This window comes from Cydia splendana, chromosome 4, assembly GCF_910591565.1.
Source record: "Cydia splendana chromosome 4, ilCydSple1.2, whole genome shotgun sequence".
NCBI lineage: Eukaryota > Metazoa > Arthropoda > Insecta > Lepidoptera > Tortricidae > Cydia > Cydia splendana.
In genome coordinates this window covers 1,961,455-1,980,236 of record NC_085963.1, presented here as the reverse complement: position 1 = coordinate 1,980,236, position 18,782 = coordinate 1,961,455, and the positions used below count along the sequence as shown (strand labels likewise).

At 40.5% G+C, this 18,782-nt stretch overlaps 1 protein-coding gene across 4 annotated transcripts in view; it reads left to right on the top strand.

Moving 5' to 3' along the window:
• LOC134789685 (ankyrin repeat and MYND domain-containing protein 1-like) overlaps positions 1-3,175 on the top strand; it is a 59,137-nt gene extending 55,962 nt beyond the window's left edge. For 3 of the 4 annotated variants that reach the window (XM_063760284.1, XM_063760283.1, XM_063760285.1), the window contains 3 exons: positions 309-642; positions 1,791-1,974; positions 3,024-3,175. In XM_063760284.1, the coding sequence (XP_063616354.1) occupies positions 309-642; positions 1,791-1,974; positions 3,024-3,073 (568 nt within the window). In that variant the 3' untranslated portion in view covers positions 3,074-3,175. Of the gene's footprint in view, positions 1-308; positions 643-1,790; positions 1,975-3,023 lie in introns of those variants that run through there. The other variant, XM_063760286.1, reaches the window with a different exon arrangement.
• Positions 3,176-18,782: the final 15,607 nt, after the last annotated feature.

The following is an 18,782-nucleotide window of genomic DNA, read 5'->3' as shown; positions in this document are numbered from 1 at the left end:
TCATGACATATGTAGAATAAGAGTATGAAAATATCTCTTCTCTGTTCTGGGGGGCGCGACGCAAATAAATTTGAAAGAGAGGTTTTTCTGTAAATCATTATTAAACAGGAATCCATAATTATGATTAAGTATTATGAATTTAAGATTATAAACCCTCCCACTGATTAACAGGTAGGTCACCTCCTCAGTCCAGTGCCCTGTTTATCAAAAGCTTGTATTTTGTAATACAAGCGGATGTAACTTTTTGACAGCTTTTGTTAGAAAGGGACTTCCACTTGTACCTATCACAAATAATTTTTAAACTCCAGATACAAGCACCGACATTGGAGCATGATTATCAAAGAATGTAAAAACAAAAAAGCAGCCGGTCTTTGGATTACTGCTCAACGTTGTTTCGAAATCTGGAGCCATCTTAAGACGACTAAAAAGAAAGTTTACCAAGACAGAGCCGTTCTATGGAATCTGCTTTGCATTGCCCACTTCTTCCATCTAAGATCGGTGACGAAATATGGTTTTAACAAAGTGACAGCCGCAGAAAAACATGAGTCTGAATCTTATGCGAATGATATCTTAAAAGATGGTAAGAAGAGTCCAATGGTGCCATTGCGGCGATATGTCCAGCCAGAGCTCTTTGTTAAGGCGGTAAGATAGAATCATCTCATTTTCGCAGAAACTATGAATTAAAAATGGTTGTACGACTGTTACCGTACGTACGTGTACGTGTGTTGTGTGTGGATACTGTGGATGTGTGTGTGTTGGTGATAGGTACCGCTGGAGAGACAAAGTGCAAAAAGACCTTAGCGAACTCGGCGTCGTCGACTGGACAGAAACGGCTTTGGACAGAGTAGCATGGCGGTCTTTGGTGTCGGAGGCCAAGATCCACTTCGGGTCTTTGCACCACAGCAGTAACTACAGTCTTCTACGACTTTTCCCTTTTCGAGACTTTCAAGAAAAGAAAAATGTATATCGGGTGGAACAGAACGAAGGACTTTTACGCAAACGGGAAATTGTTTAGGCTGCATACTTAATTTTTCACTTATTAATCACGTTAATATTTCTAACCGTTTTTGAGATACACTTTGTTAAACTTAGTGCAAAAATCTGCATGTTTCAACCCTAGCAAGTAGATCCTATTAAATAACTTTGTGGGTTGTCACTGGTATAAAAATATTTCATTTTAATGACTTTGTTTTACTTTTTAATCGAGTTTTACGATTATAATAACTCGATTGTAGATCACTTAGATAACACTATCCTTTCAGCTCAGTCCCTAGAAATGTTCCACCCTGTATAAAGTCCAATCATGCCATGATTTACGTCAAACGTAGGTAGGTTACGGGTTATTATATTTTCCTTCTTGTCGGATAGGGAGAATGTCTGCTAAGCGGAGCAGGGAAACAATTTGCACCTTTTTCTGTCTCCGTCAGTAGAAAGTGTTCTGTAAAGAATAGATCTAATTTACCTATGATGCATTACCTCAGTGTACCTTTATCTCAAGTCATTATAGGGACATAGGACTCGCAAAAAGAATTTTCCATTTGTCGCGATCTTAAGCGGCTATTACTACCAGCTGTTCCGAGCCGGGTCCAGTTGAGCCAGCCTCCATTCCAACTGATCGCCTCCATGTAGTGCGAGGCCGACCCAATAGTAGGTACCTATACAGCCAGGCGATTGCCAGCAGAGACTCTGCTTGGACGGGTGGCTGTCCGGTCTACGGAACGTGTCCGATCCAACGTCATTTCCTAATATACTTAAGGGTATTTATTTCCTACTCTATTCTTAAATTACAGGACGCAAAATTCAACGTGTGCTTTGAATGCTTCTTGCCCCTCACCGACGACCGAATCCTGTGCTCTTCCTGTAAATTTGTCTCGTTTTGCAATATGGACTGTTTAAAAGAGAGCATTGAAAAGAGCAATGGTCACGCCTGCAATGATTATCTGATTCTTAAGTACTTACCGAAACCACTGGAAAGTAAGTTATTAATATTTACTTATTCGAACATGCCTAATAATACCTATACTCTGTATCTTTAGGTACTTAAATTAAAGTAAACAAATAATTTGTACATTTTCGGGTAGCTATAACATTTATAGATTAACTAACCAACCAAATACAAAACCGCCTGGATCTGTCACTGAACGACCTGACCTACATTATTATTACATTATTTGATTATGTAATCTTTTTTTTCTACTAGTCGACTGTAATTCATGAATTAAGATTTCTTATACCAAACTGCAATTGGGTATTTTTAATGTATGGGCTCCCAACTCAACTAATTTATTCATTTCGATACAGTTTAGTCAACTATAATGAAATTGACCAATCACAGCTCGCCGCGATCAAGAGGACGAAACAAAACCATAGCTCAAATTAATTATTTTAGGTTGTATAGTAGAAACAATTGGTTCATAAGTCAGAAACGCGCATGTGATACCCTTAATATAGCAACATCCATAGACTACGAAAACCACTTAGTGTTGCTTGTTAGTTTCCATAGGCTACGGTGGCCAAAATCGAGAAAACAACTGTTTAAAAATTGAATTTAGCGCGGAGCAAGTAGCAAGTACCAGGGCCTCATGAGTTACGAGAAGGTGTCGTTGACCAACCCGCCGTAGGGCGCGGGGCGCGGCGGCCGGGTCGCGTACCAGTATGAAGGTATCGCGGCAGCTCGCGAAATTTAGCTGTAGGTATACTTTTGGTTTGGTTTGATTGTATGATTCTACTAGTTTAAAGTATTATTTTTGTTGACTAGTAGAAAAAGTATTGTATACAATAATGATATAATCAAGCTTTTCAATCTCGTACCTTACTTAGGCAACTCAGCAAGCTTCGTTGCCTAAACACGGTACTCGACTGAAAAACTCTATTATATCACGATTGTATAAAATACTATTTATCTACCCTCAACTGGCTTGAGAAGCCTTTTGAGAGTAGATTTTGTTTATTATTTTTTAAATACCTAAAGATACAGACTATATGCGTAAGTGTTGTTTCGTTATTTCAATTTTTTTTTTCAGCCATTTATAGCGACGAACCTGTACAAAACCAACCGTCCGTAATAAAATAAAGTTAACTTATTTGTCGAACATGACCTGCATAATTTCATTTAGGTACCTATATTATTTTGTGCTGATTCTGGTGAACTTATCACTTAAACTTTTATTAAATTTATTTATTTAACACTGTTTTTTACTTCAATCTTAATGCAAGAGATCCTTTTGGTGAGTACCTATAGAGGTAAGAAAGTGACAGCAGTAGTCCAGTCTCTGAGGGGCTACCGCGAAAACCGAAATTCGCAAATTGCGGGGATCTTTCTCTTTTACTCCAATGAAGGCGTAATTAGAGTGACAGAGAAAAATGCCCGCAATTTCCGAACATCGATTTTCGCGGTTATAGCCCTGGACTGGAAGGCATCATGTCGGAGACATGCGCGTCGCCACTATATTAGCCATAACACGCTACCGCACCGTGACCTTGGTCCGGTGCGGTAGTGTAGTGTTAAAATTCGCGCCGAAGGTAGGAACTCGCATTAGAGCGCATGCGACATCTTAAGCCTCCTCCACACTCGTGCGCGAATCGCGGCGCAAAGCCGCGAACGCGAGTGTGGAGTCCTGAACGCAGACCTGCGAAATCGACTCCACACTCGCGTTCGCGGCTTCGCCCGCGATTCACGCGCATAGTCTGGAGGGGGCTTTATTGGAACAAAAATGAGACAAGTCGGCCCAATTCGAACTTTAGGATACGTCAAATATTACGGCTAGATACGATATGCTATGAAGCGTAAGCGATTGGCATGTTGGCTACGCGGCATGGATTAGATGTCAGTGTCAAATCTGACGTTACTTCAAACAAAAATGTCACTTTTGACAATGACATATCTAATCCATATCGTATCTAACCGTAATATTTGACGTATCTTAAAGTTCGAATTGAGCAGACTGCCTATGGCCTATCTCTGTGGGACTGTGGCAGTTTAGTAGTAGGTACCTACTAAAGTTTTAAGGCCAGTCCAGACAAGAAAATTGCAGGATATTGGCTTGCCGATTTTACGAGGAAGTTGTGGACGCTAAATGAGATTAATACCAATTTGACCAATTTCTTTTTCTGATCAAACTGTCAAGATAATAAGTTAATTGTAAATAAAAGTTAATCGTTTCTTACAGGCGGTAAATGCTCAGTCATATTTTAAATAAAAGAAGAAAAAACTTCATAAATTCAACTTTATTGGTTCCCTTATAAATAAATAAAAAATAGGTAATAAATTAAAAATAATATCATCTTCATAACCAATCACATAATACTATCTGATGATTCTGATGTAGAGAATATTCACAATTAATTATACATTATTAGAAAGAAAAAACGAAGTTGGTACTCATTATTAACTATGTGATTTTAAGATTTCCTGCTTCGAATGTGACAGCTAATATAGATGGCGCTGCTGTATGCGTGTCAAAACAAAAGCTGATATCTGTCAATTCAGTTACCACAAACCATTTAGTTTGTTTAGACTGTACACATACAATCAATAACTCTTGTAAAAATATAATTGACTAAGTATGAAATAAATAAAAATATAGAGTATTTATTAGTCATCAAAAGTAAAAAACTATACCACAACGCGGTATCTCGTGAAATAAATTCCCCCTAGAGGGAGTTTGCTTTTTTCTGGATACAATAAACGCTAAAAAAATACTTAAAATATTACAATGTCATTATTCTACCTTTAGGTATATAAAAATATCAGAGTATTAAATCTTTATAGATACATACTGTGCAAACATCTTTGTCTTGCTTTTTTAATAATTAAATTAATTATATCATTATGTACAACAATCAGTTATTTAAAAAAGAATATAGTGTCCTTAAAAATAATGTTACAAACTATGTACCAAACATAACAATCTTAAATATCATAATGTAGGATCACAGGACTTCATAGTATCATAAAACTATAAGAAGGAAGATATTCACAGCCTTCACGTAAGTATTTGTCCTGGAAGTAGTGATGATTATTTTATTATATTTATTATATATGTTACACAGACCAACCCCTAACGGTTTACTGTGATATGTTATGATAATGTCTATCCCTTTTTAAAAAAAGGTAGGGCGTTTAATATGAGCGAGTGAGCGGGTTAACGAAATATAGTATGAGCAACGCTAACTGGCGGATGCGTGCGACGGATTTTACCTACAATGGCACTAGCGGACGACCGTAGATACTTATAATAGTTATAATTAACACATTCGACACCGCGTACCCGACTCTCGGGCACTCGTAAACTTTACTCAGATGCCGGCATACCCGCTAGTCGGGCAAGAGCTATAAACCTACACGCGACGCCGAAGTGCCCGACAGGCGGGCAAGCATTGCATCTTCACTACCTCAGGGCTGCCACTGCCACTAACAGAAAAAATTGTAAGTCTTCTGATTATTATGTGGTCGAAAAGTTGGTACAGTTGATTATTATATTTTATTACTTCACTTTGTATTTTTATTTACTTTACCTAATGCGATTACAAAATAAAAATTCTTATTAGTTGGTTACGTGAAATTGCATACACGGGTATGTATCAATAGGAGTTAGAATTAGGAGAAGAACAAAACGGGGAGCCTAAACAGATGAGACAGCAGATTTAATTTTATCCACGTACTTATACGAAAGTTACTTGGCACAGCCCTGAGCGTCCGCCGCTTGCCCGACTAGCGGGTTCGCGGCGTGCGGCATTGAGTTGCACGTCGTTGCCCGACTAGCGAGTACTGTCGGTTTCTGGGGTATTGTTTGAAATTTTGCCTGGTTGCGAAAGTGTTAAAATTACTAATGCCAACTACTAACGTTAACAGGTAACGTTGAGCATACAAACATTGACATATATCTAAAGACAGGCCTTACGGGCACTAAGAATGGGACCAGGACAGCGATGTCAGGTACAAGAATTCGAGCCAATCTTGCAGTCTACAACGCGATTGGTTGATGAGTTCGATCAAGCGCGCGATTGGTCGCAACTAGTTGCGTTATACTGCACGATTCGCTCGAATTCGTGAGTGACACCGCTGAAATAGCACCATTCTTAGTGCCCGTAATGTCAATGCATACAAATATGTCTGACATATTTACGTGCTCCCTGAATGACTTCACAAAGGCCACTGTGTTAATATCAAGTTGAGTTTTTATTTATATTGTCAACAACTCTGATTATTGGTTTGTCGCTTATCTATCGCATTAGGTAAAACCTGTAATGATAGATTTAAGTTTTAATTACTAAATAAAATAATAAAAATAAAAATGTATGTATTAATTTGGCAGTCTTTGTCAGGATTGTAGTCTTTGGCAGATTAGTAGTACTAAAGTATAAAAAGAAAACGTTTGGTAGGTTTCTAATCAGCGCTGGAAGTCGCCAGCAACACGGTGAGTTGAATTAATTTCGTGGTACTTTCTCCTTTTTATGTTTCTGTTTTGTATAATTTTCTATTTTGTGTTTGTGCTCACGAATAAAATAATTTCTATTCTATTCTAATAGATTATTAGATTAATAAATAAAGTCTTATTTGTACGTATCTAATACGGACAGTACAATAACCAGTCAAACTTGAACCAGATATGTGGTCAATGAAAACTAGAAAAATTGGTCCGAAAGGAGTATCCAAAAAATGGTCTTACTCAATTTCGCTTTTTCATGTATAGTCGTACAGTTTTAAAATGAGAGATTACCTGCCGATGAATGACATTGTTTTTCTTTTATTAAACCAAACAGCTAATTACGTGTGCAAAATAAAAAGCAACAACAACAAAAGATTCCATACAGATAACAATTACTTTACCGCTTATAGCAGTGTTTCTTAACCTGTGGTCCGCGGACCCCTGGGGGTCCGCGAGTATATGTACGGGGGTCCGCCGCAGTCTCACCTATTCTCACTGGTCTGAAATGTACTGCTGCCTTTTTTATTAAGGGGTCCTTGGACTTGTGCTTGATTTCCTAGGGGTCCGTGGATGGAAAAAGGTTAAGAACCGCTGGCTTATAGAGTTAGAATTACAATAGCAGGTACTTCATACCTATAGAACCTTTTGAAATTTAGAGCCGTGGTCGCCCAGGTGTTTGTCTACGTTTCATGTTTAATTTCCAAAAGGTATATCGAGTACTTGCTATTGTAATTTAACTTATTTAACTCTATCCTTCAAGCGGTAAAGATTATTGCATTTCATATTGCACAGGTAATTAGGGGTTTGGTTTAACAAAAGATAGCAATGCCATTCATCATCAGGTAGTCTCTCAAATGGATACCGACATTTTAAAACCATCCGACTATACTTAGGAGTTATTGTCAATACATTCATTAATTCATTCTGTGAGTTAATTTCATTCACGTCGGTGCAGTAGATTCAATTTGTACAGGCGCAGGACTGTACATACAAGTATGTACCACCTGAATTCGCTTCCGAAGGTTGAGACGAGGCCTGAAATGAAATTCAAAATATTAAATATAATCGTGATTAACCTCGTATTACTAAATATAAAATATATTTCATTCTTTATTTAGTAAATCTGGTTGTCACTTTGGTTGTTTTATTAGGTATAAGTATTGATACTTCATGCATTTAGATGATTTAGAATTAGAAATTTAAGATTTTTTCTTTCTTAAACATCTTTAACAAAATGGCATTAACAGTTAAAACTACGATAAAAAAAACCGGCCAGGTGCGAGTCGGACTCGCGTTCCAAGGGTACATTACCCAATTTTTAACAATGTATTTTTTATATGTGAAACGCGAGTGAATTTCCTTTAAAAAAACCCGTAGGGGTCGGATCAAAAACTAAGTAATTAGTCCGACTCCCGCTTGACTGCATATTTCTAATAGGTTTTCCTGTCATCTATAGGTAAAGAACTATTGTATATTTTTGGCAATAGCCAACAAATTACCATTAGAAAAAAATATTCTTAAATAACTTTTAAACTATTTATTTATTTTTTAGCCTACTTTGGTGTCCCACTGCCGGGCAAAGGCTTCCCCTCGTTTTCTCCACTCGACCCTGTCATCGGCATTTTCCCACCATTTGGGGTAGAATGCGTCCAAGTCGTCCCGCCATCTCCTTTTCGGTCTGCCTAAACCCCGACCTGCACCGTCTATTGTGTTCCGTGGGTCCCACTCAGTAATTCCCATTCATTTTGGCCTTTCTGGATGCATGCGGCAGACATGTCCAGCCCAGTCCCACTTAAGCTTAGCGGTCTTGACGCCCACATCTACAACTCTAGTTTTGGAGCGTAGTTCCGTGTTTCTGATTCGATCAGTTCTGCGAACACCTAGTATACTACGATCCATCGCACGCTGGCAAACCTTGAGTTTAGATTTTAGAGCCTCAGTTAATGACCAAGTTTGTGCACCGTAAGTTAGGATGGGCAGGATGCACATGTCAAGGAGTTTGCGCTTAAGACACAAGGGAAGGTCGCCCTTCATTAGCGCTTTCATGGACCAGAAGCTCTTCCAGGCGTTCTCGATACGTCTATCGATTTCGATAGACCGCCTGTTCTCGAAGGATGCTATCTGGCCCAAGTAAACGTACTCGTCGACATATTGTATATCCTGCCCATCTACTACATAGCATTGTAGCATTGTAGTAGACATTTATTTTAAAATTACAAAAAAGATATATTTGAGATTCTCAAAATAAGCTCATTCATTTGATTTGTGTTACATACACGATATAGTTTAAAAAAACATTAATTTTTAATGTTCTCATTTACCTCCCTAAAGTTGCCTCCATCTTTAAAATTAATTTGTTTACGTATGATGTCCGTCTCTCGGTCACGAATTCACATATTATGTGTACCAAATTTCAAATTAATTGGTTCAATACTTTTGGAGAAAATGGGCTGTGACAGACGACAGACAGACAGACGCACGAGTGATCCTATAAGGGTTCCGTTTTTTCCTTTTGAGGTACGGAACCCTAAAAAATAGCCACAACCAAATACTCAAACTAAACTACAAAAAAATGTAAGAACATAAATCGGCGTAATAATATAATTAACATACTTTTGTACAGAGTGGCCGTTGGGTTTCGGTAAATATTACCAAACTCGTCTTCAGCCAAGCCGGGATGTAGGTAAAGGTCCTTTTTGAACTCCACTATTTCCAAGGTGGGGCGCGCGGCAGGGCAGAGCAGCTTCACCTTCTCGCCGACCAATCGGAACAGGTCGATGACGTGGTGGTTGTGCGCGTGCGCGGCGAACACGGAGCATAGCGCCTGTATGTACCAGGTCAATCTGCTGTTTCCGCTATTGCGCGGGGACACGAACCCTATTGAACAAAAAGAAAAGAAATTAATTCAGACCTATTATAGGCCACAGAATAATTGTTTGATAAGCAACCGCTGCAATCCACCTCATCTCGAATGGTATTACCATACCCCAAGGTTTCTGGTGCGGTTTAATGATATCGTGCGTGAGTGCGTGCGTGCGCGTGCGTGTGTGTGAAGTCTGTCCAGTCTCCCCTACCAATGTTACCATAAAAAATTACATATCTGAAATAGCCGGTTTAGACTCGCGGCTCGCGGCTCGGCTCGCGGAACGTCTCGCCTCGACACACTCGCGTTCGGCTTGTCATTCGGTTATAAACCTTATGCCGTGCCGTTAGTGTTTAAATTATATTAGCTCGACGAGCTTACGAGCCACGAGACGAACCACGAGCCCACCGCTTACACTCGCGTCTCGTGGCGCGGCTCGTGGCGCGGCTCGCGGCTCGTCTCGTGGCTCGCGCGAGAATGTAAATCGGTTGTAAGCCATACCCATACCTGGCAATGTGGAGTACGCGATGAGTATGTCCGAGTAGCCGCTCCCGCGGAAGCCATTATGACGGCTTCCTTCCTCGTTACAATTCGAGCTGTCTGTCAGCACATCTGGCAGTTCCGGCAGCACCTTTTTACCTCTGGCAACACCAACAATCAAGTTAAAAAAGGTGACAAAAAAAGCCATTTTCATACCTAACTTTGTCAAGTTGAATTATACACTACAGCACTACACTATTACGCCAATCAAATTAGATTTTTTTCCAGGAATTAATTCTTAGCAAGCTGGCAATCATCTTAATGCCTTCATTTGGTTCTAAATTAGCGTAATCCGCGTTTGCTCCATTCCAGGAGTTGTGGAAAAAAAATTTGCTATTTTTGAGTTTTTTGCTTGTAATTCAAAAACGGTACGTTCGACGGAAAATTTGCTCTAATCATGATAAAAATTGCCATCTTAGGATCCGAAAGATACCTTATTATGAGTTCGTAGTCAAAGATTGTAAAAAATGGCCACCACTTAAATTTTTTTTTTGTAAAATCGTGTCAAAATCCGATTATTTTTTTTACCAGTGTCTGATCCACAACAACCTTGCTGTGGTAGTAACATTGATTTTGATGGTTCCTTCTACATTGAGTGGTTTTGTCAATCCAAGGTAAAATTTATCTCCTAAGGCCCCCAAAATTTATCCACACCTCCTGGGATAGAGCAAACTCGGATTATACGAATTTAGGACCTAATGAAGGTATTAAAATGATTTCTAGCGTACTGGGAATTAATTCCTCAAAACGCTTTTTTTTTATCTAAGGAGGAAGTGTTACACTAACACTTCAATTGCCAAAATCAGTTCAAAAGTTTTGACGCTACTGTAGAACAACGGCCTCATATCGGAAGACATTGCTGTGCACGCTGGTGTTCGACAGGGCTGCCTTCTATCGCCTCTCCTCTTCTTGTTAGCATTGGACGGAATCATGTGCCGCGTGTACAACAACGGTCGCCGCGGAATAGAGTGGGGGATCTCCAATGTCTTAGAAGACTTGGATTATGCCGATGACCTATGTCTGCTCAGCCACACACGCGGTCACATGCAAGCCAAGCTGGACGATCTCGGGGCAGAGGCGGCTAACATAGGCTTAAAAATCAACACCCGGAAAACCCAAGAGATGCGATCTGGAGTGAAGAACACAACACCGTTGCTGATTGGCACAGAGGATGTGGAACGCGTCCACAAGTTCACATATCTCGGTAGTGTCGTGTCAGAGACAGGAGGAACAGAGAGGACATCACTTCACGGATTGCCAAAGCCCGGGTAGCCTTCGCACAACTGCGGAACGTATGGCAATCACGAAAACTGACCCGAAGAGTGAAACTGAAAATCTTTGGGTCTAATGTTAAGTCTGTGTTGCTGTACGGATGTGAAACTTGGAAGGTTACAAAGGGCATTTCCAACCAGCTTCAAGTCTTCGTTAACCGATGTCTTCGTCGAATTCTCGGTATTTACTGGCCCGAGACCATCTCGAATGAGAACCTCCGAGAACGTTGCCACGAAATCCCGATCGACCAGCAGATCAAGTGCCGTAAGTGGAACTAGATTGGACACACACTCCGGAGGGGGCCCGACCATATACCTAAACAGGCCTTAGATTGGAACCCCCAAGGAAAGAGAAAGCGTGGCCGTCCCAAACAAACCTGGCGGCGTACGATGTTAGACGAGGCTAAGAAGATCGGGAAGTCTTGGAGCGAAATGAAGCGAGAAGCTCAAGATCGATCTACATGGAGAGTCACTGTGGACGCCCTCTGCCCCATCTAGGGGTCATAGGATCTTAAGTCAGTAGAACAACGTACCTACCTAGACTGCTAAACTCATAATCACTCATGTAATCGAGTAAAAATACTATTCGAGATCCTTCTATTTTTGATGCGGATTAGATTGACAAACAAAACATGTAGGTACTCACCGACACATCTGAAAAATGAACACCTTAGGGATGCCAATTAGGTCTGGGTAGTTATCACCAATGAAAAGGTTGACTATATCGTGCGTGGAGATTAGCCCACCGTTCGTGCAGCGAACCTCGGTATCCCACATGCCATCCCTGCCATATCCGTGAGAGGAGAATACTAAAAACACGCAGTCGTAACCCTCCAGGCTAAGGTTCTTCATAATATCCAATGTTTCCTGAAAGAATTCTTAGTAAGAATAATTAAAACTTACCTCCACGATTTATAACACGTTAACCAAGATGAAAAAACAGCTCTTAGAAAGTTTATAACAAAATTATTATGATTGAGTACTTTGTTTGTGTAAGATGATTTACGATACTTTGTGTGTCTTAACCCAATCGGCTTAAAACTTAATTCGTTTTTTTTTAGCATGAGAAAAAAGATAAACAATCTTGATTCGATCGTGATTCCGATAGCATTCGTGTATCTGGTGACGTGGAGCCTTTGGTCCCGATGGACGCCTATCACCCGCCGCATGAGGTCGATCTTACCTTGGTGCGAACATCTCGTCTACATGCACACTCGTCCTCCTCTGAGCACCAGTCTAAAGGGAAGTTATCCTCGCCTGCATGGGATTTTCGTAAGGCAGATCTTCGTGCGCTATATGCCGCAATCGCTAATATAGATTGGGTAGAAGTACACGACTGCCAGGAGGCTGAATAGGCTACAGAGGTTTTTTACACTAAGTTAACCGAGTGTATGTTAAAGTTTGTTCCGTGCAGAAACCAACAAAAAAATCGTGTAGGTAAATATAGTTACCCGGATTGGTACACGCCAGAAATCATCCTAAACATACAGCTCAAGTATTACCATCTGAAAAAATTCAAAGAGACTGGTGCTGTATGCAATAAAGAACTGTACAGGTACTACAGGGGGCACGTTAAAACCTTGACTGACCAATCGTATCAACTATACCTTAAAAATATAGAAGACAATATCATGAATGAGCCGACTAAATTCTGGCAATTTGTGAAAAAAAAGCGTAAGGGGAAATTATCGTGTAAAGAATTCTTCTTTAAAGATAACCTCGTAACGGGCCAAGATGCAGCTGAAGCCTTTGCCGAATACTTCAGTTCTGTTTTCCAACCAGATATACCGCGACTGGACGCGGACGATGCTGCACAGAGCGTGAAGGGGGTGGGCGGAGTTAGAAGAATCGGTGTCGATGGGGTGGAGGAGTGGGAGCTGCTTCGTGCAACTAAGAGACTAAAACCTCGGTCTGCAGCCGGCCCCGATGCCGTTCCCCCATTTCTGGCCATTGACTGCATCTCAGTCCTGAAGGCACCTCTCTTACACATTTTAACCTGTCTTTGAAACAAGCCTCCTTTCCTAGACGTTGGAAAGTGTCAAGAGTTACACCTGTGCCCAAGGGAGGTTCTGCTTCTTGTTTGGGTCCGGATGTAACAAGTTTCAGGCCAATTGCTGTTTTACCTGTTTTCGGCAAGTTATTCGAGTCGATACTTGATTACCAAATAAGTCGGCAAATAGCTGGACTGCTCGATGACTCGCAGCATGGGTTCCGTACAGGCAGATCTACTACGACTAATCACGTAGCCTTTGTGGAATACGTGCTGGGGGCCATCGATGCGCGTAGGCAAGTCGACGCAGCCTATTTTGACTTTAAAAAGGCTTTTGATTTAGTCGACAACGACATTCTATTACTAAAGCTTGCCCAACTAGGATTTGTGCCCCAGCTTTTGCGTTTTTTTGCGAATTACCTTGGCAGTCGATCACAGTATGTAGGACTTGCAGGTCACGAATCCCAACCATTCTATACGCGTTCTGGAGTGAGCCAAGGGAGTACTCTTGGCCCAAAGTTGTTCCTCATAATGATCAACGACTTACCAAGATTCACAAAGTATGCGAGGTGTCTCATGTTTGCCGATGACCTTAAAATATTTTTGCATGTCGAAACAGTCGCTAGACTGTGACAAATTACAGCTAAACATAAACGCTGTTGCTGAGTGGAGTAAGGCTAATCGTCTGCTTTTCAACGAAAGCAAATGTAAAGTCATTACATTCACAAGAGCCAAATCGCCGATTCACTCTTCCTCTTCCTACCATCTAAGTGGCGTCGAGATAGCAAGAGAGCAGGAAATACGTGACCTAGGCATAAATATGGACAGGGAACTTAATTTCCGTTCGCATATAACTGCCATCTGTACGCGTGCAACTAAAGCTTTGGGTTTCATAATGAGAATCAGCTCCCAGTTTAAAAGTAGACTCATACCCAAAGTTTTGTACAATGCTTACGTACGTACCCTATTGGAATTCGGGTCCACGGTATGGGATCCAAGTGAGAAAAAGTACACTCTGATGTTAGAGAGGATCGAAAGGAAATTTGCGAGATTTCTCTACAAGAGGCAGTACGGGTACTATCCCTTTCTGTTTCCCTCTCTTTTCGTGACAGGGATGGTGGGCTTAGATACACTCGAGTTACGGCGCAAACTCCTACTTGCGGTGCACTACTACCAACTGCTCAATAATAAGGTCGACAATCCAACTGTCTTAGAGCGTATCGGTTTATTTGTACCGCAGGCGCGACTGATCGCGGAAGACACTGGTGAGGGTGGCGTGCGTAGACGAAGGCCTCTGTTCGCGCGCAGTGCGATTCGTACTCGTCGGGCCCAGAACGCTCCCACTGCTAGAGCTCTGGCACTTTTTAATGACTTTTTTAACATCAAACATGATGCTGACGTATACTACGATAGTGTCGGTGTCTTCACTAGAAAATTCTTAAATTATATTAATGTGTATTTGACGAATGAATAATGGAATTTTCGTATATATTATGTATATATGTGTGTAAGTTTAAGTTTGACATCCTACCCTCTGTTGCATTTAATTTAATTTATGTGTACCTAATGTAATGTTTGTGATTTAACGTGACTGTATTTGATTGTTTATGTTTTGTTTTAATGTTTTAATCTCATCTAGCTATCACACTCTAGCTGTGTTTGAATCTGATTGTATGTATTGTCCCTACTGTATAAGCGTTTTGGCATCATTAGCTGTAAGTTTATGCATGTGATTTAAAATAAAGAAATAAAGAAATCTTGATGTGTCTTTTTATTGAAAAACACTTTTGAAAAATAAGTCACGGCAAATATGTAACAATTTATGAATCACATAGTTATTTACATTGTTTTGCTTTCATAAGTAGTGAGTAGTGATTTTAACAAGCTTTTATTAGGTTGACCTGTATGTAACTACGTAATGGAATCTTGGAAGTTAAATTTGATCCACTTCCCGGTTTCCGATTGAGCTGAAATTTTGCATGCATGTATAAATCGGATGACAATGCAATATTATGGTACCATCGAGCTGATCTGATGATGGAGACAGGAGGTAGCTTTTATTATAAGGTCGACCTGTATGTAACTATGTAATGGAATCTTGCAAGTTAAATTTGATCCACTTCCCGGTTTCCGATTGAGCTGAAATTTTGCATGCATGTATAAATCGGATGACAATGCAATATTATGGTACCATCGAGCTGATCTGATGATGGAGACAGGAGGTGGCCATAGGAACTCTGTGATGAGACAACGCAACCAAATTGTGTTAGGGGTTTTTAGAATTAAGGACTGTCGTAGTGTTTTGGCTGAACCATTGCATTATATTTTTAATACTTGCCTTAAATCCAAAGTGTTTCCTGACAGGTGGAAGTTAACTAGGGTGGTGCCTGTACCGAAAGGTCGCGGCGGACCGAATACCAGTGATTATCGTCCGGTGGCAGTATTGTGTACGGTAGCTAAGGTATTTGAGTCTGCGATTTACCAATCGGTTCAGGCCCAAGCTAGCGGCCAAATGACTGACGCGCAATATGGCTTCCGGAAGGCGCGCAGTACCACAGGTAACCTACTGCGTCTCATGGTCAATATAGTGCCGGCAGTGGATGCAGGAGACCAGGTGGACGTGGCGTACTTCGACTTCCGGAAGGCATTTGATACCGTCGACCTTGATGTCTTACTCGTGAAATTGGCAAACGCGGGTTTCACTCCGCATACTCTCACTTTCTTTGCCAGCTATATGAGTAACAGGCGCCAGTATGTGGACTGTGCTGGTCACGTGTCAGAACCATATTTCACGAGGTCTGGCGTAAGTCAGGGGAGCAATTTGGGTCCCTTAGAGTTCATTTTAATGATAAATGACCTTCCTGACGTTGTTAGAGACTCCATTTGTCTACTCTTTGCTGATGACCTCAAGCTTGTCTGCAGAATCAATGACAGCTCTGACTGTATTAAATTACAAGAGGACATACATCGAGTGGTTAAATGGAGTAAAACGTACAAGCTACATTTCAACGCGGCAAAGTGCGCCATACTCTCATTCACCAGATCTCGGAATCCTATTTGCTACCAATATGTGTTAGAAGAGACACCGATGCAGCGTGTGGAAGAAGTGAAGGACTTAGGGGTGTTGCTGAAGTCCGACCTTACCTTTCGAGACCATATTGTTTCAGTATGTAAAAGGGCTTTCCGAAATCTGGGGTTTGTGATGAGACAGGCTCATGCGTTTACTAACATCAATGCGATACGTGTATTGTACGAGGCAATTGTCAGGAGCCATCTAGAGGGTAATGCAGCCATCTGGAGTCCACACGAGTCGAAATATCGGCTAATGTTGGAAAGAATTCAAAATAAATTTATTAGGTTTATATATTTAAAATTATACGGAGTATACCCTTTTTATCCATTAATGTATCCTACATTGTTCGTGTTAGGAATGGTAGGATACAATAAACTTGAAGTTAGAAGGGAACTGGGGCTAGCTTCATATATATTTAAGTTGGTACGAGGGAAGTTGTGCAATCCTGGAGTCCTGGCAGAGGTGCGTTTGAACGTACCAGACCGGTATGTGTGGCGGCGGCGGCGGCCGAGCCTGCTGGCCGAGCCGCGCGCTCGAACGCAACTCCTTCGCCAGGTCCCCTTTACGCGCGCAATTCGGACCCTTAATCGAGTAGCGATCGAGTTAGATTTGTTTTTTTGTTCTTTGAACGAATTCACAAAGGCCACGTTATATGTATTGTGTTACTGTAATTTGTAACAATGTACCTATGTTGTTTAGTTTCTTTTGTGTTAAAATTCCATACTGTCGAATTAGGATAGCCTGTAAAGATGGTTGTGTGTATGTTAAATAAATAAAAAATAAAATAAAAAATTGTCTCAATGAGTATTCCCTGTCTGTCGTAAGAAAAGTACAGTCAGCGATAAATTGAAATTTTTGCCAAAAACTTATTTAAAAAGCGTTTTTTCAATTAAAAGACATTGTCAAGATCGCGTATCTTTTACTAATGCAAAAAAAAACGAACTATTGTGTTGTGCACGGATATTGAAAGATGAATCTAATTACCTCTTTAGAGCAGTTTTCGCAGTGTCGGATATAGCTAAAACCAATCTGTCTGAACAAATTGTTCAGCATCTCAATGTCATCCGCAATATCCCTGTATCCCTCCCCTGTTGTGAACACTGAGTAGCTGAAAATAACTAGGGCGCCGCGCTGCAGGCCTCGACTGTAGTATAGCTTAATTGCTGTAAATGTAAAATGAACATTAAATAATCTTTTATAGAAATAACTGACTTCACAAAAAAGTTATAAATGCCAGTAAAATTATATACGAGATGCACTGTGAGTACAGTGCATCTTAAATGAATTAAAAACGTAAAATACCTACTTGTGGAATAGTTACATTCTGGTCTTCATCAGCAGTTCCATTTCACCAGCTGGCGCTGTCTATATGCAAATTTCAAATGCATACTACATTAAGAATGAGTCACTCACAGCCAGTCAGTCACGGACGGTCAGTCTGCGCCGGTCCGTCACCGTAAACGCAAGCTCCTGATGACACTCCTCGGTAGGGAGTGAAACATGTCGAGCGTTTTTCGACTTAAAATACGTGATTGACCCGTTCTTAATATATTTAATATGTCTGTGTCTCACGGAAGTTTTGTTATTAAAATTGCATACTACATTTTCTTAGACAAACATACCTCTTCCATTATCTGTCATGAACACGGCGCTTGGGATGACTTTTAGGTTTCCAGGGACTGCCAGCTGCAGTGGGGTCACAGGAGCTATGAAAAACAATGTCATAATTGTTATTAAGAAAGTAGACACTTAATTAATAATTAAATTGAGAGCATGCTTAATAATTTCTAACTCTTTTATATAGTGTGACCTCAACTTCTGGCAGTTTGGTCCAAACCCACTCTTCGATTGCTAAGAAAGTGTTTCTACGGGGTAAGAATTAACAGCTCAAATGTCCTTAAACGTCACTATCCCAAGACTTCCTGTGTGAACAAAGAAATCTTCATCTTACGTATAAGAAATATCTTGTACTCACCCATGGTCTGATTTTCAGCCATAATCTTTACAATGGGGTCGGTAGATCACACTTTTGAACTAAAATTAGGCCAAAAAAGCAAACAACAGCATCCAAGGCACTCCTGCAGTAGTTTCTTCTGTACAATCAGTCTTTCGGCAAGTTTTGAGTATTGCGGGCCTGCGAATTTTCGTGCGTGTGCGCGGCAAAGGCAATTTAGACAATCTGTCAACAAGCTGTTAGCTGTTATTTTTTTTCGTCCATCTGGACAGGCTAAAGCTCTAAGCCATACTGCCTTGTCATAAGTAGATTTTTTTGGCTTTTCAGTATTCAATCCGGTAAATGTCTTCAGTAAATATAATACTATTCATATTAGGTCAATTCCGATATTAATGTTTTCAGTAGTTTTCATTTTTTCATACTAATTTAAGTAAAGTGTCTCTTCCAGTTATTTAGCTTTCAGTCGAAATCTTAGGCCCCATTCGCACGACAGCTTAAAAAGCGTTGCGTTAAAACCCGACGTTGGCGCTTTTTTACCGTTTCCAATATTTGTGTTCATATGAACGCTTAAAAATCACTTGTGAGTCGTACTGCCACGTACGCATCTCAGCAAAGCCATACTTTATTTGCTATTACGACGTATTATTTGAATATAGCTTG